The 18,260-nt window shown below is 46.2% G+C and overlaps 1 protein-coding gene across 1 annotated transcript; it reads left to right on the top strand.

Moving 5' to 3' along the window:
• Positions 1-741: 741 nt before the first annotated feature.
• Positions 742-14,338, top strand: JAM3 (junctional adhesion molecule 3; the record flags this gene model as incomplete). Its single annotated transcript, XM_009876005.1, has 11 exons — positions 742-815; positions 1,045-1,090; positions 1,781-1,888; positions 8,926-8,991; positions 9,824-9,937; positions 10,814-10,966; positions 11,191-11,393; positions 11,716-11,815; positions 12,152-12,281; positions 13,416-13,470; positions 14,073-14,338. Coding segments are annotated over 11 exons (1,085 nt in total), but the record flags the coding sequence as incomplete, so codon positions are not given.
• Between the last annotated feature and the right edge of the window lie 3,922 nt (positions 14,339-18,260).

Raw genomic sequence — 18,260 nt, 5'->3', positions numbered from 1 at the left:
TCTGGGTTGGGACAAGCCAGAATGGCTTTCGTCCTCACTCTCTGCTCTGACGTGGCATTACTTTCCTCCCTTTTCCCCTGCTCATTTATGCCAGCATCTTCCTAATAGTGCTCTGTGTCAAGTTTTTCATCTTTTATCTGTCTGTGACTTCATTTGGGCTCTCTTTAATTCCCGATGTACTTCCTGAGAAAATAATCTCTATTGAACCCCGCAGCGCAGCCGCCCCTGCAGGTTTGCAGCCTGCGCTCAGGCTGAAGTTAACAAGGTAAGTTTTGAGACCTGTTTGCGTGGTTCGGGGCTGCCCTTAGAACAATATTCCCCCAACTCACATGTCTTCAGGCCTGCACGTGGTGCCTCTTCCCCTCCTCGATGCGCATCCTTTGTTCTGACAGATTCACTGCAAAGCTTCAAAGCTGCCTCGGAGAGGATGGCCCCACCTCTCCAGCGCGGAATGACGGCAGTAGTTCCACAGGCTCTTGGTCGCACGCTCATAGGCAGATGTGAACGTTCCCTCGGTGCCTGCAGTCAAGTCTCTCGCAGCGTTCATTTGTACGTGTTTTGTGCAACGCATTAGCGAGACAATTGCGTTTTATACCCAAGGCTAGAATTATACACACCAAAAAGACAAAAATTATACCGTAAAACTGGAGAAAATGTTCTTAAAAAGGGAGCTGTTTTCAGTCTTGTCATAAATGCTATCTCTGTGTGCTTGCTCACGCCCTCTCCTGTTCCCTTCTCCAGCCTACTCTCGGCTCTTGGCTCTGATGACTGCTGCTGTCTTCTCAACTCCCATTTTCCACAGGAAGATGAACATGGTTGGTCTCCGATAAGCAGAACTTCAGATCGTGGTTTTGTTGGTCAAGCTATAGGCTGGAGGAGAACGGGGGATCAAGAGATTAGAGTCACAGACAGAGGGATAGAGGATTACAGGCTAAAACCCCGTGAGTCTCTGTATTGATGGTTGGGACACAGCCAGACACTAAAGAGTATTGCAAAGCCTGGTGCTGATAGCATATCCGCTTATTTCCTGTCTTTGCATTTCAGGCAGCTTTTGATATATGTGTCCTCATCAAAAGCCAGGGTCAGGCAGGTACCGAGCATCCGAGCTCCCGTTGAAGTCAAATACCTGCTGAGATCAAGTCTGTGCCTTGGCTGGCGCTCAGCCTGGAAAACGTCACTTTGGCTTATGAGATTCTCAGCAATCCTTGAGTCAAATTCCCACACGAGACAAAAATAAAGGAACTTGCCCCTTTTCCAGTTACAGTTCATTCCGTCTCCCCAATCCTGGCCATAGATCCCTGCCATGTCTCACTGACCTGACTGCCCCGGAGACTTCCCTTAGCATCTGCCTGCTGCAACAAGAGCCTTGCGGGGAGGAAGGGAGAGGATGGGAGGGAAGACCATTGCCCCCGGCTCTTATCACAGTTATCTGCTGGTTCCCTCCCACTTCGCACTAATTCGGTATCAGCATCTGCCACTTTTTGGAGGAAAGGGACCTGCTGAAGTGAGAAATAACGTGGGACGTGCCTGCATGGCAATTCTTGGGGCTGGCGAGGGAAACAATGGAAGGCAAGTGGGAATAGGCAGGAAGGGTTGGTTTCAAATCTGCCTTGCGCAGATATTCCCGCTTCTCTTCGCCGCTCACCGTTTCTGTTCCTGGCCTTTGCTTTGGCTTTTGTAAGGCACTCGCTCTCATCCGGCAAACAGATCACAGAGTGCTGTATCCTCTGCCAGCTGAGATAGCATGTTCCTTACTCTTCTGTGACTTTCTGTCCCTCAGTTTTTTCCTCCAGTGAACTGGAACCGTACATCCATACTGAACTGCAGGGGACACTGAATGTGAAGGGACTGAAGCTTCTGTACAACCCTTTAACAGACAAAAATGATGGTGGGGAATCACTGCAGTGCGAGAACCTCAGCAGACATCCAGAGGCCCGGCCAGCTATATTCCTTGGCATTTTCATGCTCTAAAGCAGAGGCGGCGCTGAGCTCACCTCCGGAGATTTCCTCACGCCCTGTTTTTTGTGAACGCACTAATTTTCACGGTCTGTATTGGCTGGGAGCCACACCAGTTTGAAGATGTAATTATGCTGTCCATTCATTAATGAAAATGGCAAGAACGGCGCTCGGTACAACGTGCCTGTTTCGATCCGTTCCTAGCCAAGTGATCTGTAATCGTTTCCTTGGTGCCTTACTTCTCGTCTGGCTTTTGCCAAAGACTTGGTGCAGATGTAATTAGAAGCTCTCCTGACTGATGGCCTTCCCTCAGAGCCACACTGCAAGGCCACCTGCCCCTGTTTTTTCCTTCTGGAGAGTCAGCTCAACATGGCAAGCCCAAAGCATCTGCGTAAGGGGCTTGACCTCGGAGCCAGCAGCAAGGCAAAGTAAACGTTCTGGGCAGGACTTAATCCCCTGGTTAGTGGTGCATAACGCAACACAAAAGCTTTGTGCCCTCTTCCCTGTTGCTTACCCAAGGAAAATGAGACTTGCCTCATGTTTCTGTCTTGGGAAGGGAGAAGCAGTTCAGGAATGCGAGGGTTGGTACTAACAGCCTCTTCTGTGCACAGCTTTCCTATTCATGTTTCTCTTGTCTCTCCATTATCCTTCATATCGGATTTTGAGGGGCAGATTCAAGCTCTTCCTGTCTTTTCTTTGAGCTGGAGATGGCCTGAAATATATTACAGAAAGAGATGCTATCTGACATGCTGGAAACTCTCTAGCCCTTGCTGCTTCCATCTTAATCTCTTTTAAGTATTAGGTATTAGTCATCCACCCAAGCATTGCTTCCTTCCCGACTTGCACGTACATTCAGTCCTTTCCAGAAACTGGGCTATAGGCTTGGGAAAATGAGAGAGCTAAGATCAGATCGTGCAGAGATTAAGGTGTTGGGCAAGGCACGTACAGCCAAAGGGTTAAATGCCCACCTTCTCCTTGATGTCACCAGCATTTAGGTACGTTGGCGAAGCTGGCCCTTGGTTTTGTGAGCCATGTCTGTTCTGACAGGTGAAAAGCTGTTTCAATAAAATGGGCTGGGTGTGCTAGGCTCCTCAGCCTGGGAGCTGTCTCCCCAGTTTGCCAGCCATCAGCTCAGCTCTGTCTTCCTCCTAAATCCTCTCGGCTTCCTTAGGGAGAGCAGAGCATAAGAACTTGCAAGTGGACTACGTCCAAGCTCAACATGTCCAGCCAAGAGCTCAGACTTAGGCGAAGACCGTAAGTATGCTTGAATTCCTCCTGTTCAGACATGGAGCATGGCTCATGATGCCTCCTCCTAGCACTAAGGAGTCACAAACCGGCTGGCGTCAAAATCTGACCTTGGGAATAGGCTGTCTCATTTTTGTGCAGCTATGCAGGGCCTTAATATCTTATCTCTAACCACACGGCAATGCCATGAGCAAAAAGGCAACCAAAGATTGTGAAACTCTTACCTCCAGAAGCCCTTGTCAGATGAATTTGAGGCGGTGCGTCTGCAGCTGCATCCCAACGTGACGAAACCAAACTTTGGGAGGCCGTCAGAAGGCACGGTGCGGTCTTTACCAGGCTACGCCTACGCTCCCCTGCCTGCATGGGAGAGAGGAGGACGTTTGTCTGCATAAGGAGGCTGCTTTGCACAGAAGCTTTTGTCTTAAGAGGACTCCATATATCCTTGATAGCAACCTCTTTCACTTCTTAGTGTGGGTGTGTAGGCAGTGTGTATACCAATGGGTTTGCTGTCTGATTAGGAGGTAGAACAGTAAATCCTCCTGTCCAAAAGGGGAAAAGGAAAAGAAAAAAAAAAAAAAGAACAAGAAAAAAGGAGAAAGGACTGTGTGCATGGCCTGCATGTTAATGGGCCTTCTCTGCAGCAAAACAGTCATGTCTCTAAGGTACCAGTTTAAATCAGGAGATTTAAACTGGTTAAATCAGGAGACTTAAACCAGTTTAGATTTCATTACAGAACCATACGTACTCTAGTCGCACACAGGCATCTCCTTGCCTTCCCCAGTGGTGAGCAGGAAGAGAATGAATTAAAAGCAAAATCCAAAATTCTTACGTCTTTACTTGAAGGCAGATACTCAATGGCTTCCACACAGCTTTGTCCTGTGTGGTCCTGGTCCTGCTGAGAGCATCAGAGACTCCCTCATTATCAGCATTTCAGAAGAAACGAGTGCCATCAGCCAGCTACCTCAGAGAGGAGAGAAGCAAAAGCCAGAACCATGTGGGATGCCAAACACTGCTCTGTCATGTTGCATTTGCCTTCTCTAGGTTAATTACGCTTCGTGTTCCCTACCCCGGCGGGCACATCTTCTCTGTTTGTAGGTGTCTATCAGAGAGTTGGCACCCTTTTAACTGAGCAGTACAAGCCACGCATCTAAAATAAGTCGTGCTGTTTTATGATAGCTGGTAAAAATAAAGCCTTACTAGCACAAGCAGCTATAACAGCACAGAGGATTTACGACTGAGTGGGTTTTTTCCAGGGTGGGCTGGTCACAGTCTGGTGATGGCCTTTTTATAACCGTTATCAGCTCCCACACAGACCAGGTCCATCTGTTACTTAATTCGAACAGAGACACTCCTAAGCTTTTGTTCGCTAATCTCTCGACGCACATCTACATTGTTCTCTAGCAGGGTAGCCCACTCATGAGTTGGGGAGGTGCCATGGAAAACTGGAAGAAAAGAAAGGCTCGGGTCACTTGACCAGCATGGTCCGCCTGCCTGCTCCTTTCTAGCAGCCTGAAGGGGCTTTTGCCCTGCAACTTGGGTGCCAGAGCAAACATACAGCCAGCCTCTTGGACTGGAGGCAAGGACTGAAAGTTAAGACTGAGTGCTATGAAACTTTTATGACCCTTAAGCCAAAAAACGCCTGGGGTTAGGCATTTTTTGTCATCCCATTCCCATGCCATGCTGCTTTGTCTATCCTACACCACCACCACTGGCTCAGGTTGCACTGTGGAGTGGCAGTGCGATGCACTGGGGATAGAGAGGAGGGAGGATAAAGAGCCTGAGAGACAAAAGGATGGATATTTTGAGGTACAGATGGTCAGAGGTTTCTGGAAATCTGGGCTTATGGTCGGTTCCTCAAAACAGGCAGAGGGCAGAAACCTGGCTTCCCTCTTCCTTGTCTTATCCAGTTGGGCACTGCGTGGCTTCCTCTGCTCTTTGCTTGGAGGTTTCTCACACATATAAGTCTGCTTCCTCCCTACCACCACACCCCCCCCCACACTTCTAAGGCAGGGACAGTCCTGGGGTCAGCCCTTAGCAACAGCACTCATCTCCTTCCTGCTGCTCCCGTCGTCTCGGCTGCACTTATCCTCGTCACCGTTTCTCTGAGCTCACAGGACTGAGGATGGATGCTCCGGGGGGCATCTCCAAACTGGCAGTTGTAAATGTGCTGACACGCAGAGGGTTCGGTGTTTCTAACACCTAACAATATATCACTCTCTCGCGCTCGGTAGCACTCCTGCTGCACAGAGTCACCATCCAGAAAGCGAAGACGCTCAACAGGGCGTGTGTTTTAGAGCAGCGTTCCCACACGGCTTAGATGCGTTTTGAATTGCAAATCAAGGAACGGCTTAGCCATGATGGACACCTCAAGCAAGGCGTATTTTTGTTGCTTTAGTGGGCAGGTGTTTAAATACAGCTGCATGTTTTTGTACTGCCTGTGCCTGACAGTGCATTAACTAAAATTACTGTATCGGATAACTGCAATATCGGCAAAGAAGCATTGAACGATACTGCAGCACAGACTGTCGGCAGCAACTTATTTGAACTGCTTCCTCATAACCTTTTTTTTACCTTGCCTATGATACTTTAGGAATACCTCACTTCCTCTTCAAATTTCTGCCTAGGGTTTTTAAAGAGAGAAGAGATGGGATGGAAGGAGATGGAAGGTCAGGTCTGGTACAGAGGGAGGACATTTAACACAGAATAGCTGTCTATAAAGCTGCTAGGTTTTTTCCTGAGACTATAGTTTGAGCGTAGCATTTTAAAATAATTCAGATAACATGAGTCACAGTAACAAGCATGGGCTGGATCTCTTTAGCTGAGAGAAGTGCCATAAGAATATGCTATAGACTTCAGTGCCTTGTCCTGGATTCTATTTTGGAGAACTGATGGCATTTGGGATTCAACCATATGCCTGGCTCAGCCTGTAGCACATACAGATCTGGTAGGTATTCGGAGATGTAGCACATACAGATCTGGTAGGTGCGTCTGTCGTGGCATGCGTGTGCTCTGGAGAGGAATGCATGTCTGTGCCCGGCTGTTCTCCAGCTCCCGGGTGCTGAGGCCTTTGAAGTGGGATTTACATAACACAAAACCTTTGCTGCTTATTTGCACTGGGCAGAAAGAGGCCTAAAGGAACATCTTTGGAATACTCTTATTAAAAGGTGGCAGCCACCACTAACAACGATGTAACACGCAAACCAAAAGCAGCTCCTAAGTGTGGTCACCAAAGAGACGCTTGCCGAGAGCCCTGTACGATGTGCCATGGCCCTGAGTGCTGGCAGCTGGGAACCACTGCCTCGGTGCCCATTCCTCCGGCCCCAGGGATACCCCAAAGTAACGCTGACAAGAGCTGGGAAGGTGTTCTGCTCCTGCTCTGCCCTCTGTGTGGTCACTGGAGGGTTTTGTTTCAGTTTGCTCCCTGCACAGCTGTGGCCTCCTTGTAATGAGGAACATGCCACTTGCAGCGTTCTTTTGTCCCGCGTAGAAGAATAAATCTGTCTTAGCAGTGATTTAAGCAGCCACATTGATCTCTGCCCACAGTCAACACACGTGGTAATGTCAGAACCTTTCACACAGCCTCCAAGGGCTCGGCTTCTGTCTAAAATTTGTTGACATCCTGCTCTGTGCCTGAGGGATAGACCTAAACCTCTTGTGTTTAGTGGGTGGGAAAAAGCCTGCTGCGAACAATTTCCAAGAACCAAGATGAGGCCAGAGTTTGATGGAGTCCAACTGTCTTGGAGTGAATGCTTCTAGAGCAGAACTCCTTCAGAGGAACCACACTGCTATTACTATCCCACCTTCAATTGAACTTAAACTGTCGATGTTCTTCAGTAGGACCGTTTCCACACTATCTACTTGATGGGACACAATTCTTCCGAAAAAATCTTGTGTAAGCAAGAACGTATAACAAAAACCAAACTGGCACATCAAGTTTCCTCTAAGGAATGAGGAACCCTTTCCCTCCTGACCTTTCTTTAGCTTTTCCAAAGGGAATATTTATAGGATAGTACAGACCAGATAGATGCTGGGCGAGCTGCCTTCTGTTGCTCTTCAGGCGCAGTGCAACTCTTCGTGGTCGTCTGCAACTTGAGGTCTTGAGAGAGAAGTATTACTTGTAAAGCATCTCTGTAACATAGCTCCTTGATGGAGGGTGCTGTCTCTAAAAAAAAAGCCAGAAGCTTCAACTTTCCCCCTTTTGAAAACCTGAGGTAAAGGTGTTATCAGAACCACCTGTCCCAGGCAGGAAGCCAACCAGGATCTCCCCAGTTAAGCTCTCTCGGTTTCAGAAGCAGCAAAAAGCAATCAAATGCTTTGTTTGCGTGACGTGCCCTAAACTAGTGTTGAAAATGTGTCCAAAAATTTCAAACTTATTTTCCTAAGGTTGTTTCTTGTCTTCTGGTGACTAGGTAATGCTCAGGGGTTTTGCTGGGATCAGCGAAATCTGTTTATGCGCACGAGGGAGCAAAGCAAGGATCACAACCCAGACAGAACACCTGAGAGGATCAAAGCATGAAGAAAGAGAAAGGAGCAAGTCAGGGTCTTGTGGCATAATTACCTTTTCTGAAGGAGTAGGTCTGGAAGCACCAGGCCTGATGAAAATGGACTCTGCTTTATAGCAGACTTGGAACAAGTTACTCGATCACCTCCTGAATGAAACAAAGCAAGGTGGGAGCCCCTGCTTTGACCTGCTGAGAACCAGCTCTGAAAATGGCATTTTCCTGGCTCTCCCAAGGAAAGCCTGAGCAAACTGAAAGCAAAGAGCTCGCTGCGCTGCCCTCTTACTCATTTCAGCTCTGATACGCAAGGCTTCTCCCAGACACCTACTCCGTGGTCCAGAGCACTGTCATCTTAGTTCAGTATTAGATTTCTCCTAAATGCTGCATGAATGTCTCAAACGCACAAGGGAGAGGGGTAGAAAGGTCCTGCTAAGAGCAGGCTTAAGAGTTGGCTGGGCTGACTATTAGTTTTGCATCAGCCAGTGGCTTTTATGTGAGTAACAATTGTTTTGTACACACAGGCAGCCTCTAAACCTTGCCAAACTCCGTCTCTCCCCGGTGGTCCTGGGGGTATAAGCACAAGAGCCAAGGCAGGGAGGAGAGCGTCGGCATTTAACAAACAATGGGAGATAAGAATCGGCAGGGAACATTTTAAAAATGCTGAAAGCATTTTATGGGGTTTAGGAGCTGAACTCCTTGTTTTCCTCCTGAATTACAGTCCTTTCATAATTTACTACTTTGCATTTTACATTACCCAACACTGAACCTTAAAATACTTGAAATCAGCGTACGCTAGAGACCTGGCACGTTTCATCTTCTAGGAAGTGACCGGAACTCTTGAGGTTGTTCTGCTTCCTAGCTTTTCCTGATCATGAAATTAATTTGCAAACTATTGCTTTCACTCTTGCACTGTCAGAGTAGGAGTTCCTTTACCATCTAAACAAGCATAAGGCACAAGGAAATGGCTTGTGCTGGCACTGTTTTTGTGTCATTATGTTAATCCTCCTCTTTAATTGCTACTTCTAACAATTATGTTTTCCTGTATTTACACCACAACTCCTAAATAAATGTAGGCCTGCTGCACCGGCACTGGTAGCCAGGAATAGGATTTATCTAGGGAAGTCTTTGTAGCTGGCTGAGAAGATTTCTCAGCAGGCAGCCCATTTCTAGCTGGGTGACTTATGAGCTGTGCTATTTCTTATTACCTTCTGTTTGTTTTTTCCAGGCTGCAGACTCTTGGCTGTGGAACTGACATCCAGCAACACCAAGCCCGTGGTGCAGGAATTCCAGAGTGAGTGCTAGGGGGGGGGCGCTGGCTGCACTGCCCTCTGCCTGGGGATTTGCATCAGCCCAAACAATTGAGAAAAATTCTGCTTGCTGTTCTGAGGGAGCCTGAGATTCAGAGAAGCCCTTAAGAACATGTCCCTATCTCTCCTTGTTTAGCAAAGCCCTCGATTGAAATGGTTTATTGAAGTCCTCTGCAAGGCATTGCAAGTGTCTGCCTAAGTGCTTTTTTGAACTGGATCCCAAAAAGAGGAAAGGCGGTCGCCTTGCAATTAATATAGTGAAAAGAGGGTCGGGAAATTTATATTTTCTCTTGGCCCTGCTACAGAGGTGCAATGTGATACTGGGTAAAGCCACCTCAGCACTGCTGTGATGCCCTCTTCCGTAGAGGAGGTGGAGATGACAGTGCCTGCTTCAAAGGGGGGTGGGTTTGCTGAGTTTATCCCCAGGCGTCGTGGTCCTCCGGACATTACCAGACACCACCCAGGGAGATTCTGCATCCCTGACTCACACTGTAGGCTCTGATTAGCAGCAAGACAGCGCTGTGGACTCACCCTGTCATAAGGTCTTGTTTGCCATAAGTTAGAGCCTGTAGAGAACAGTGTGTTCGTTCCTCTCCATAGTTGATATCTGTTCAGCTATTATTTTTGCTGGCCCAAATCCATCTTCCCCAATAGCTCCTGGAACCCAGCAGTGTTTCTGTTTGTAAGGCAGATGAAAGAGAAGGCTTTGCTTTGCGGGCAGCATCTCCTAATAAAACACCGTGCAAGGCTGCTTAAAGCAGAGCACAAATACAGCTGCTTCCCATTAATCTGTCCCTCCTTTATTTCTTCTGCTAGGTGTTGAGCTGTCCTGCATCATTAAATCCACCGTGACACCAGATCCCAGAATCGAGTGGAAGAAAATCCGAGATGGCGAAACCTCTTATGTGTTTTTCGACAATAAAATGCAGGGTATGAAGATTCATTGTTTGTAGACTTCCAGAACAGACTCAGAAACAATACAGCTGAGAACAAACAAGTCTGTAAAAGGCAGGACCTCTGGCTGTCGTGCTGCTTTCTTCTGGAACTGGAGTTCGGCAGTCAGAGTGCAAGATGGAGAGAGAGCAGGAGGTTCTCTGCTCTCTGCCCTCATTATTGACAGTTCGTGGCAGGGTGCAGCCAAGAGCTGGAGCGAGATCTTAGGTAGGAGATGCTTCTTGGGCAAGTGAGTGCTACAGCTTCCCTTCTCCAGCAGCTGTTGGTCCTTGCATGGTGGGTGTCTGAGCTCTCAAGGACCAGACACTGACCCCTCTTGTCTTTCCATGTGACGTCTGAGAGCTCCACCTGCATTTCAGAAGGGACCTCTGTCTTGAGCTGTCACTTACTGCTGAGGTAGCACGTACCTTGCAGCGTCCTGTGAGCACGCGTGATTAGAAGCAGAATCTTTGGCTTGATGGTGGATCTCAAACACAGGACTGCCAGCAGGGCTTAACTCCACCTGGAGTTACTCCAGCACTTGAGATGGGACCAAGAGCCGCTTCCAAATGAATCTTCCAAAGGAGACAAGACCTGAGGCTGTCCTGAAAGTCCAGTTTTGTCACAATTTTTGAGATTCAGGGTAGTGGTTTCCAGTTCATCCTTTTACATGCTTAGCAGCATTGGTTTCCTTTGTGGTCACTGGTGAAAGGAAGGCTTTTCGCTTTCAACCATCAGGCTCCTTTTAGGTGGTTCTTCTGACTCCAGAAAGAGTCCAAGATCAGCCGCTTAATTGAGATGCCTGCCATTAGTCTGTGATTCTGTGATTCTATGACTGTGCTGAATTTCTTCTCTCTCTGTCCTCTGTGTCAGGAGACTTTGCGACTCGTGCAGAAATTCTGAGCCGGACATCGCTGGTGATTAAAAACACCACCCGGATGGACACTGCCACATACCGCTGCGAAGTGGCAGCACCTTCTGATACTAAAACCATAGACGAGATAAATATCCAACTCACAGTCCAAGGTATTACTTTAAGCCCTGGTATCTCTGCAGGCACTGCCAGCTAACAGAACAGGCTGCGGGTCTCTCCAGAGTTGAAACAACAGAGCTCTGGAAGTTGTTTAAAACCAGTGGGAAATAATGGAAAGTTCTGATGCCTTTGTAGCAGAGCCGTCGTAGAAAGTGTGTCAGAATGTTTCTAGTTCTGCTCAGCAGTGCTGTTCACATGGGTTGTGTCTTTCCCACAGTGAAGCCTATGACTCCTCGATGCTCTGTGCCTAAAGCTGTACCTGTGGGCAAGACAGCCTCTCTTCACTGCCACGAGAATGAAGGTTTCCCAAAGTCCACTTACAGCTGGTACCGCAACAGTGAACCTTTATCACCAGACACAAAACCCAACGCCAAGTTCCAGAATTCCTCCTACACGCTGAACCCCACCACAGGCACTCTGGTAATGCCCTTACAGACATAATCACGACTTGTTTCGCTCGACAGGTTGTTTTTAAAGTTGCTTTTAAAAGAAAGAAGCCGTTGCATGGCTTTCAGGGGAGGTGTGATTTGAAGAAGGTTGGGTGTTCTAGGATCTGAGTGAGTTGGGAAGAGGAGGATTAATGATGGAAGGAGATCCTAGCTGTTTGGTTTTGATCACTGCCAATACCACTTGCCTTTTTAGAAAGAGGGAAGATGTCTCACAGGCAACTGTGAAGCTGGGGAGAGTTTTTTCTAGGTGCCTTATCTCTCACGTCCTGTGCCCTCCCTTTTCTCCTCCCCAGGTTTTCCACGCTGTGCACAAAGGCGACACAGGCCGTTACTCCTGCATAGCAACAAACGATGCTGGCTTTGCTAAGTGCGAGGAGCAGGAGATGGAAGTCTGTGAGTGGCTCTACATGCATTTTGTCAGTGCTCATTAATACCTCACCATAAATAAATCGTCATCACCATAGGGAAAGCAGGGGGACATCACAGAGCAAAAGTTTTCCCTGCTTTCTCATAGCCCCAAACACAGGAAGACAAAGAAATCTCAGGGAAACATTAAAAACACTGTTCAGATTCATGCACAGTTTTATTCTAGCAATCAGGGACTCACTAGTTCTATGAATTATTGGGGTTTGCTTAGAATATTCAAGATACATCATTTTAGTGTACGCAAAGCTAGAATATTGCTGCTGCCCTAAAGAAATACTGGATGATGGCTTTTCTCTTTGCCAGATGACATCAATATTGGTGGGATAATCGGTGGAGTCCTGGTGGTCCTAGCAGTGTTGGTGCTCATCACTCTTGGTATCTGCTGTGCCTACAGAAGGGGTTACTTTGCAAACAGCAAAGAGAATGGGGAAAGGTAAGCTGGGACTTAGACAAGTCCTTGTACCCACACCTAGCAGTGTGGATGCCAGAAATTGGTGACTAAAATGTTTTTCAGTACCTGACTAGTTTCTTCCTAGTTCCCTACCAAAGGCTACAGCCCAGCCCAGCTCTTGAAGTATCCGATTCCCTGCTGTAAGCCCTGCACTGTCACCAACGTTTATTTGCCTAAGGGAGAATTTTGGTGTGGCTCCTCTTGTGCTTGCTATCAAGACCAGAGATAGAAGTGAAAACTGTGCTCTAATATCCTCATACTTTGCCCAGGAAGGGGAGACCCGCACAGCTAAATGCCTGCAGTTGTTTGTCCAATAGGATATATTTAATGAACAGAGCTCACTGCACAATTGGTTTAAAGCATCAGGACATGCTTAGAAAATGTATGCAGAAGAGTAGGCTGTCTACAGGAAATCTCACTAGTTGTGAGAACCTAAATTAAAATGTTAAAAACAACAGCATTAGCGTCAGAAACAAGCCTTGATACCCTAGCGAAATCTGTAGAAGAGATAATATATGTAAAACCAAGATTCTCACCAGATAGATTTGTTCCATGTTAAACGTTGCTTTTCAGAAGTCTTGTTTTTCTGATTTGGTTTGGATTTCAGAAAAAGCTCCAAACATCCTATTTAAATGCAGCTGAGGGTTGGCACACACTGGACTTGACAGTCGTGTATAAATTCTGAATGCGTATGGGACTGCAAACGAGTGGCGCTTCCTTATAACTAAGGGAAATGCTGAAGGCATCTGGCAGTGAAGGTATAAAATGAACTTCATAATTGCCACAGGAAACAATGCAGGAGGCACACAGAAAGGTGGTATGCAGGGACCAGAGCAGGAGAGCCCAGAAAAGAATCTGTTAATCTCTTTGCAGTTAGTCTTGTGGAAACATACAGCAATCTTTTTATCCTATGCTAAAGAGGAATTTAGAAAAAATCCCAGTCATGACAAATAATGGAATAAGCACACACAGATCTATCACTTGAGCAATGAGCTGGGTTTCTCTCTGCTTGCTTTTAATTCAGCTGCTCTTCCTCATGTCATCTTTCTCAGCACCTCCCCTCCAAAACCCTGCAGCCCTCTAGTCCCAGAAATGAGGTCTTTTCCTTTATTTCAGCTACAAGACTCCAGCAAAACCTGATGGCGTTAACTATATCCGGACAGATGATGAGGTAACAAATGATTTGCATTTAAGATCTCTCTGTTTAGGAGAGGAAGAGGGTGGGCAGAGGACTACTCGCTTTTTTAGGGCCTACAGGCTTTCTTGGAGTGGGCACCACTCAGAAGCAAGGATGTAGAACAGAGGGAAAGCAGAAGGGTGAAGGCTGAGTCATTTCCTTAGAAATGATGAGCAGTTTAAGTTGCCTGACGTGACTGATGCCAAGAGCTATCAAACGCAGCTCTGCTCTGCCTCAGTTATCTTATGGCTTGACCCCCTTAGGATGAGTTTCATTGGATTAAGTGGGCAGGCTGTGATGCTTTTACAAGAGAATTTGCATTTTGGGATTTGAATAGATCGCTAAGCTTAAGATCAGAAAAAAGCCTCTCCCTATTAGCAGAGATAGTGAAGAGGGAATGAGAAAGTGCTCTGCTGTGCCTCGGGGTGTGAGGAGGAGCAGGAGAAGGAGCACCTGGCCAGTATGACCGGCATCTCCCTCTCCTTACCAACGGGAAGGGGGTGCTGCCTGCACAGTGCTACAGGTTGGGCAGCGGGGACAAAGAGGTGCCTGAAAGCTGCTAAATCCTTCCGACATCCAGAACTGTTTTGTTGCAGGGTGACTTCAGACACAAGTCTTCATTTGTCATATAAGACGCCGAAAGAATATTGCAAACCAGCAAAAGCAAGTGTGAAAATACCTCCTCCAGGAACTCAAAGCGAGAGCAAAAGATGAATTAAGTGCGCTTGGAAGAGTTTGGAACACAGAAGAACTTGATAGCTAGCTATCTGTATATCTTTTTTCTTTTCTTTGCCAAAGTTTATCAAGTAACTCCTCACTGCCCAACTCGCATCTCCCCTGCCTCCGGAGATACCAACAGGAAGCGTTTTAATACTTCCCAAGAGACTGGACTCTGGAAGTTTGTGGAATTGCCTTCTCTTTGTGCTGCAGGGATACAGCCACAATGTGCAAACCAACCAGGGGGACAGCGTTAGGTAAACGTGTAGTAGACATTACTAGTACGCACTACTAGTAGCCAAAAAAAGGTGCTGATAGGGCAATAGGTGGACTTCAAAGAATAAGATTTAGCCACGCAAGGGGGAAATCCTCCTCTCAGCAGGTTGTTGCCCAGGTCTGGCTGGTGACTTTTACACATTTGTGATTGTCTTGTGCTTTTGGCTCTGACCGCCCAGGTGCCGCAGGGGGTATCTGAATGGCCGGCAGCGGCAGATCCCCGTTGCGAGCACGCGACCGACGTGCCCAGCCCTTTGGCAGACTTACTGAATTCTCCTGGTTCCGTTTAACCTGAAACACGGGCGGCATCAGGCCGGAGGGATTGCTTCTGTTCACTGCTTTAGAGAAAACTCATTACACGCAGGTAACCCCTCGTTCTAATCTGCACAAAGCAGGCTTGCTCTTGCGTCTTTTGGTGTTTTAAAGAGGCTTAGAGTGGAGGCAGAGAACCTAGTGCTTAAGACATCCCTTTCAGGAAAATTAAAGCCAAATACTTTCGTAGGCTAAGATTGCCGTAAAAGGTACGGAGATATCTTCAAGCTTTTTTACCTTCTCCATTTATTTTGTAAAAATCCCACGTTCTAAAATTTTTGCAAAGATATATTTTGATTACTTCAGAAAAGGTAACATTTCTATTTAAAGTGTAAATATGTGATGCCAGCAGTGTTTAAGTAACGTAGCTATTTTTTTACTTTTTAAGCTACAGAGAGGAGCTCAAATGTTGCTACAGTATGGCCCTGTCAGAGCATATCAGTATTATTGCAAAGTGTAATAAAAAACTGCAGGTGGAACAGCATCTCTTTCCTCTTAAGCTAGCTTCAGCAATTTCCTTGTCACAAGAGGTCTTACGGGACACAGAACAGAGTCACTCAGGGATAGTTTTTGTAAATTTATGGCAGGAGCTATCAACTTTTTTATACATGAAACGTACTTTTCTTGCCAGTGACCAACATTTTGTTTTTGTTGTTGCAAGAAATATCCAGGGATGGCTTTTGGATTCAGTTCCAGCAAGGTGACAGAGTGACTTCAATGTCTGCTACCCCTCTGCAAGCTCCCTAAAGCACTAACACAGCGTGACAGCCGTGGCAACTTTACAGGTTTAAACCACATAGCCGGGGCAACTGGTTCTGGAGTTGGGAAAGCAAAAGCTCAATACAAAAGCACTTTTGTAGTGTCAGTTGCAACTTTTCTATAGATGGTAAAAGGAAAAAAAAAGAAAAAAAAAAGAAAACAAACCTAGTTCTCTTGGCTTTCGAGAGAATAGTTGGAAACATGTTTCCCAGGAACATACCTGTTGCTAGTTTTGGACAGCATTGGGTAATAAGAAGACTGCAAGATGTGGATGCAACACTAGAAGAACTGTGCTGTGGTTTAAGAATTTTTTTAATGTAGCATAATTTAGTGTTCGTGTATTTCCAATACGAATTGAGTTGTCTTAACTTTTCCTGTATACAGTATTTTGGATACTTGACGATTTGGACTGTCAGTGTTATTTTTTTAGTGGTCTGCATTAATCTGCTTTGTTTCCTAGGGGCCTCGCTGGACATGCCATTGCTGCATTTGTTTGCCTAAACAAAGTGTTACGACTTCTCCTTTCGCTAACGAAAGTCAAAATAAGGATGGGGCAGGAATAACCGTATGTTCTCTGTGTAACCTGGACGTTATCGCTGCTATCTTGCAGCTCCACGGTGGTTACCTTCTGAAGACATCCAGGCCACCCGGTGCTGTTCACTGGCTGCGCGCTGCCTCTAACCATGCTGACAGTAGCGAGCGTAACATTCCTTTGCACCTTCTCTGTATCCACTGCTCCTTTTCTATGCTGCTTTTAGGATGCCTATAAGGGAGAGAAAGAAAAGGTTCGAGTCAGGGTAGCTCTGGGCACTGTGGGAGCACAATCGACAGTCTCACAATGAACCAAAGGCAGCCTTCACGTGAAAAGCCAGCCAGCTAAGAATCAAGGCTTAATTTTTCAGTTCTAAAATGTGACAGTGGCATCTCTAACGAGAGAAGGGGGAGACCGATCCCCCCGATACAGCTCATGAGATCTGACTGATGGAATTCATTGTATCGTTGTGAATAATATTCAGGTTTGTACTAATGTATTACGTTTAACTTTGCCAAGAATGTTTTACATAAATACCAAGCTATAAAGCATTCTTGTAGGGTTTTTTTTTTTGTTTGGCTTTGTTTTTTAAGCAGCCATACTGTTGGAGGCTTCTGTTTTCAATTCAGTGAAATAAGGGAAAGTCGCTTGTGTCAGAGCAGTCATTTGCTTGCATTGAGCCGAAGGTTACAGTAAGTCCAAGGTACGTTGCTGTTTATCACTTTATTCTTGGACATTTGTCTATCCCTGGTTCTTCTCTAGAAAAGACAGATTAATGCTCACATGGCTCATCTCAGTGCTGCTCAAGGACAGAGCAAAAAGTAGAAAAGTACAAAGTAGGAGGTAAACTATTCCGATTTACCACGCAAAGTACTTAAACGATATTTTAAGGCAGGAGAGAAAGTACAAAATAAATGGATGTGGCCCTAATTGACCACTGCGAAGCCCTTCCACATGTCCCCTGTTCCCAGGTTTTGACTTTGATTTCGAGAATAAAGTTATAACGTCACTTGAAGCTTTCTCTGATCTTCAAAACAGAACAGGGAAAGTGAGAACAGATTATGAGATTCCAGTGAAAGAGGTAAGTGTGTCTGGAAGGGCTGCGGCAGAAGCACCCTCAGCCTCTTTGTTTCCTCTTGTGCCGAAAAGGCTACTTCGTTTGTTGCTCATGCCTGAATAGGATGGACCAGCATGAATAAAACAGATTCCATTTTCAAGTTTCAATGAAATCTAGGGCAAGAGCTCTGTAACAGAAGTTAACAACGGAAAAACTTCAGTGAGGCTCGTGTGGCATCAGACGGCCTGGGGAATGGTCCGATTTCATTTACACAATGCGTTCAGGATAAACAGGCTATCTGCACAGAGCACAGCGCCCTGCGTATGACTTACCTGCCTTCATTTTAGGGAGTTATTCATATCCTGCTTGCAGTCAAATAAATCTATATTTAAAAGCTGCTGGGTCCAACGTTAATTGAACTGAGTGCCTAAGATACCAGCGATGCAGCAGAAGAGACTTAGAGGCTGTAGAAATCTATAGAAAAAAATAATTTCTCTGTCAGAGCAAGAAGAGGGGAGAAGCTGTGGGTGGAATTAATTCTGTAACCATTTATTTTCATAAAATGTTAATAGTTGGAAATAACATAGTTCAAGAATGGAAATGTTCCATATAAAAGAACATTAAGGCTGTTCATACACACAGGAGTTTGTACAACAAATAAGAGGTGATGTGGTGTGCAATTACCAGATTTAGGGGTGTGACAGTGACAAGCTGTTTTACCTTTGTTCAAATTAAAGCAACTCTAGTATATAACCAAGAGGGACAATGAGGGATCGAGTGAATAAGCTGAGCCACTCACTTCCCTGCAAGCTGTGATAAATGCCGTCATTGCTAAGTTTGTGGCAACCTTGTGCTCTTGGTTTTCCAAATGGACAAATTATACATCCTGTGAGTGAAGAGCAAGCCTCCCTTTACACTGCAGCTTTCTAGCACGCCAGCGAGCTTTGTCAACAGCAGCAGCTTATGATACATCCATGTGGTAACGCAGGCTTTGCCTGTATTCTAGAGTTTCATGTAAAACCCATGTAGGGATAAGGAAGGAAGGACGTGTGCCCACAATGATTTATAATTACAGAGGAAAAGGGACAGATTTCAGTCAACGTGATTCTGTACAAAAGTTCAATGAGAGGA

Source organism: Apaloderma vittatum, unplaced genomic scaffold (assembly GCF_000703405.1).
Source record: "Apaloderma vittatum isolate BGI_N311 unplaced genomic scaffold, ASM70340v1 scaffold17629, whole genome shotgun sequence".
NCBI classification, from domain to species: domain Eukaryota; kingdom Metazoa; phylum Chordata; class Aves; order Trogoniformes; family Trogonidae; genus Apaloderma; species Apaloderma vittatum.
Note: the sequence above shows the minus strand (reverse complement) of the source record. Positions and strands in the feature narration are given on the sequence as shown.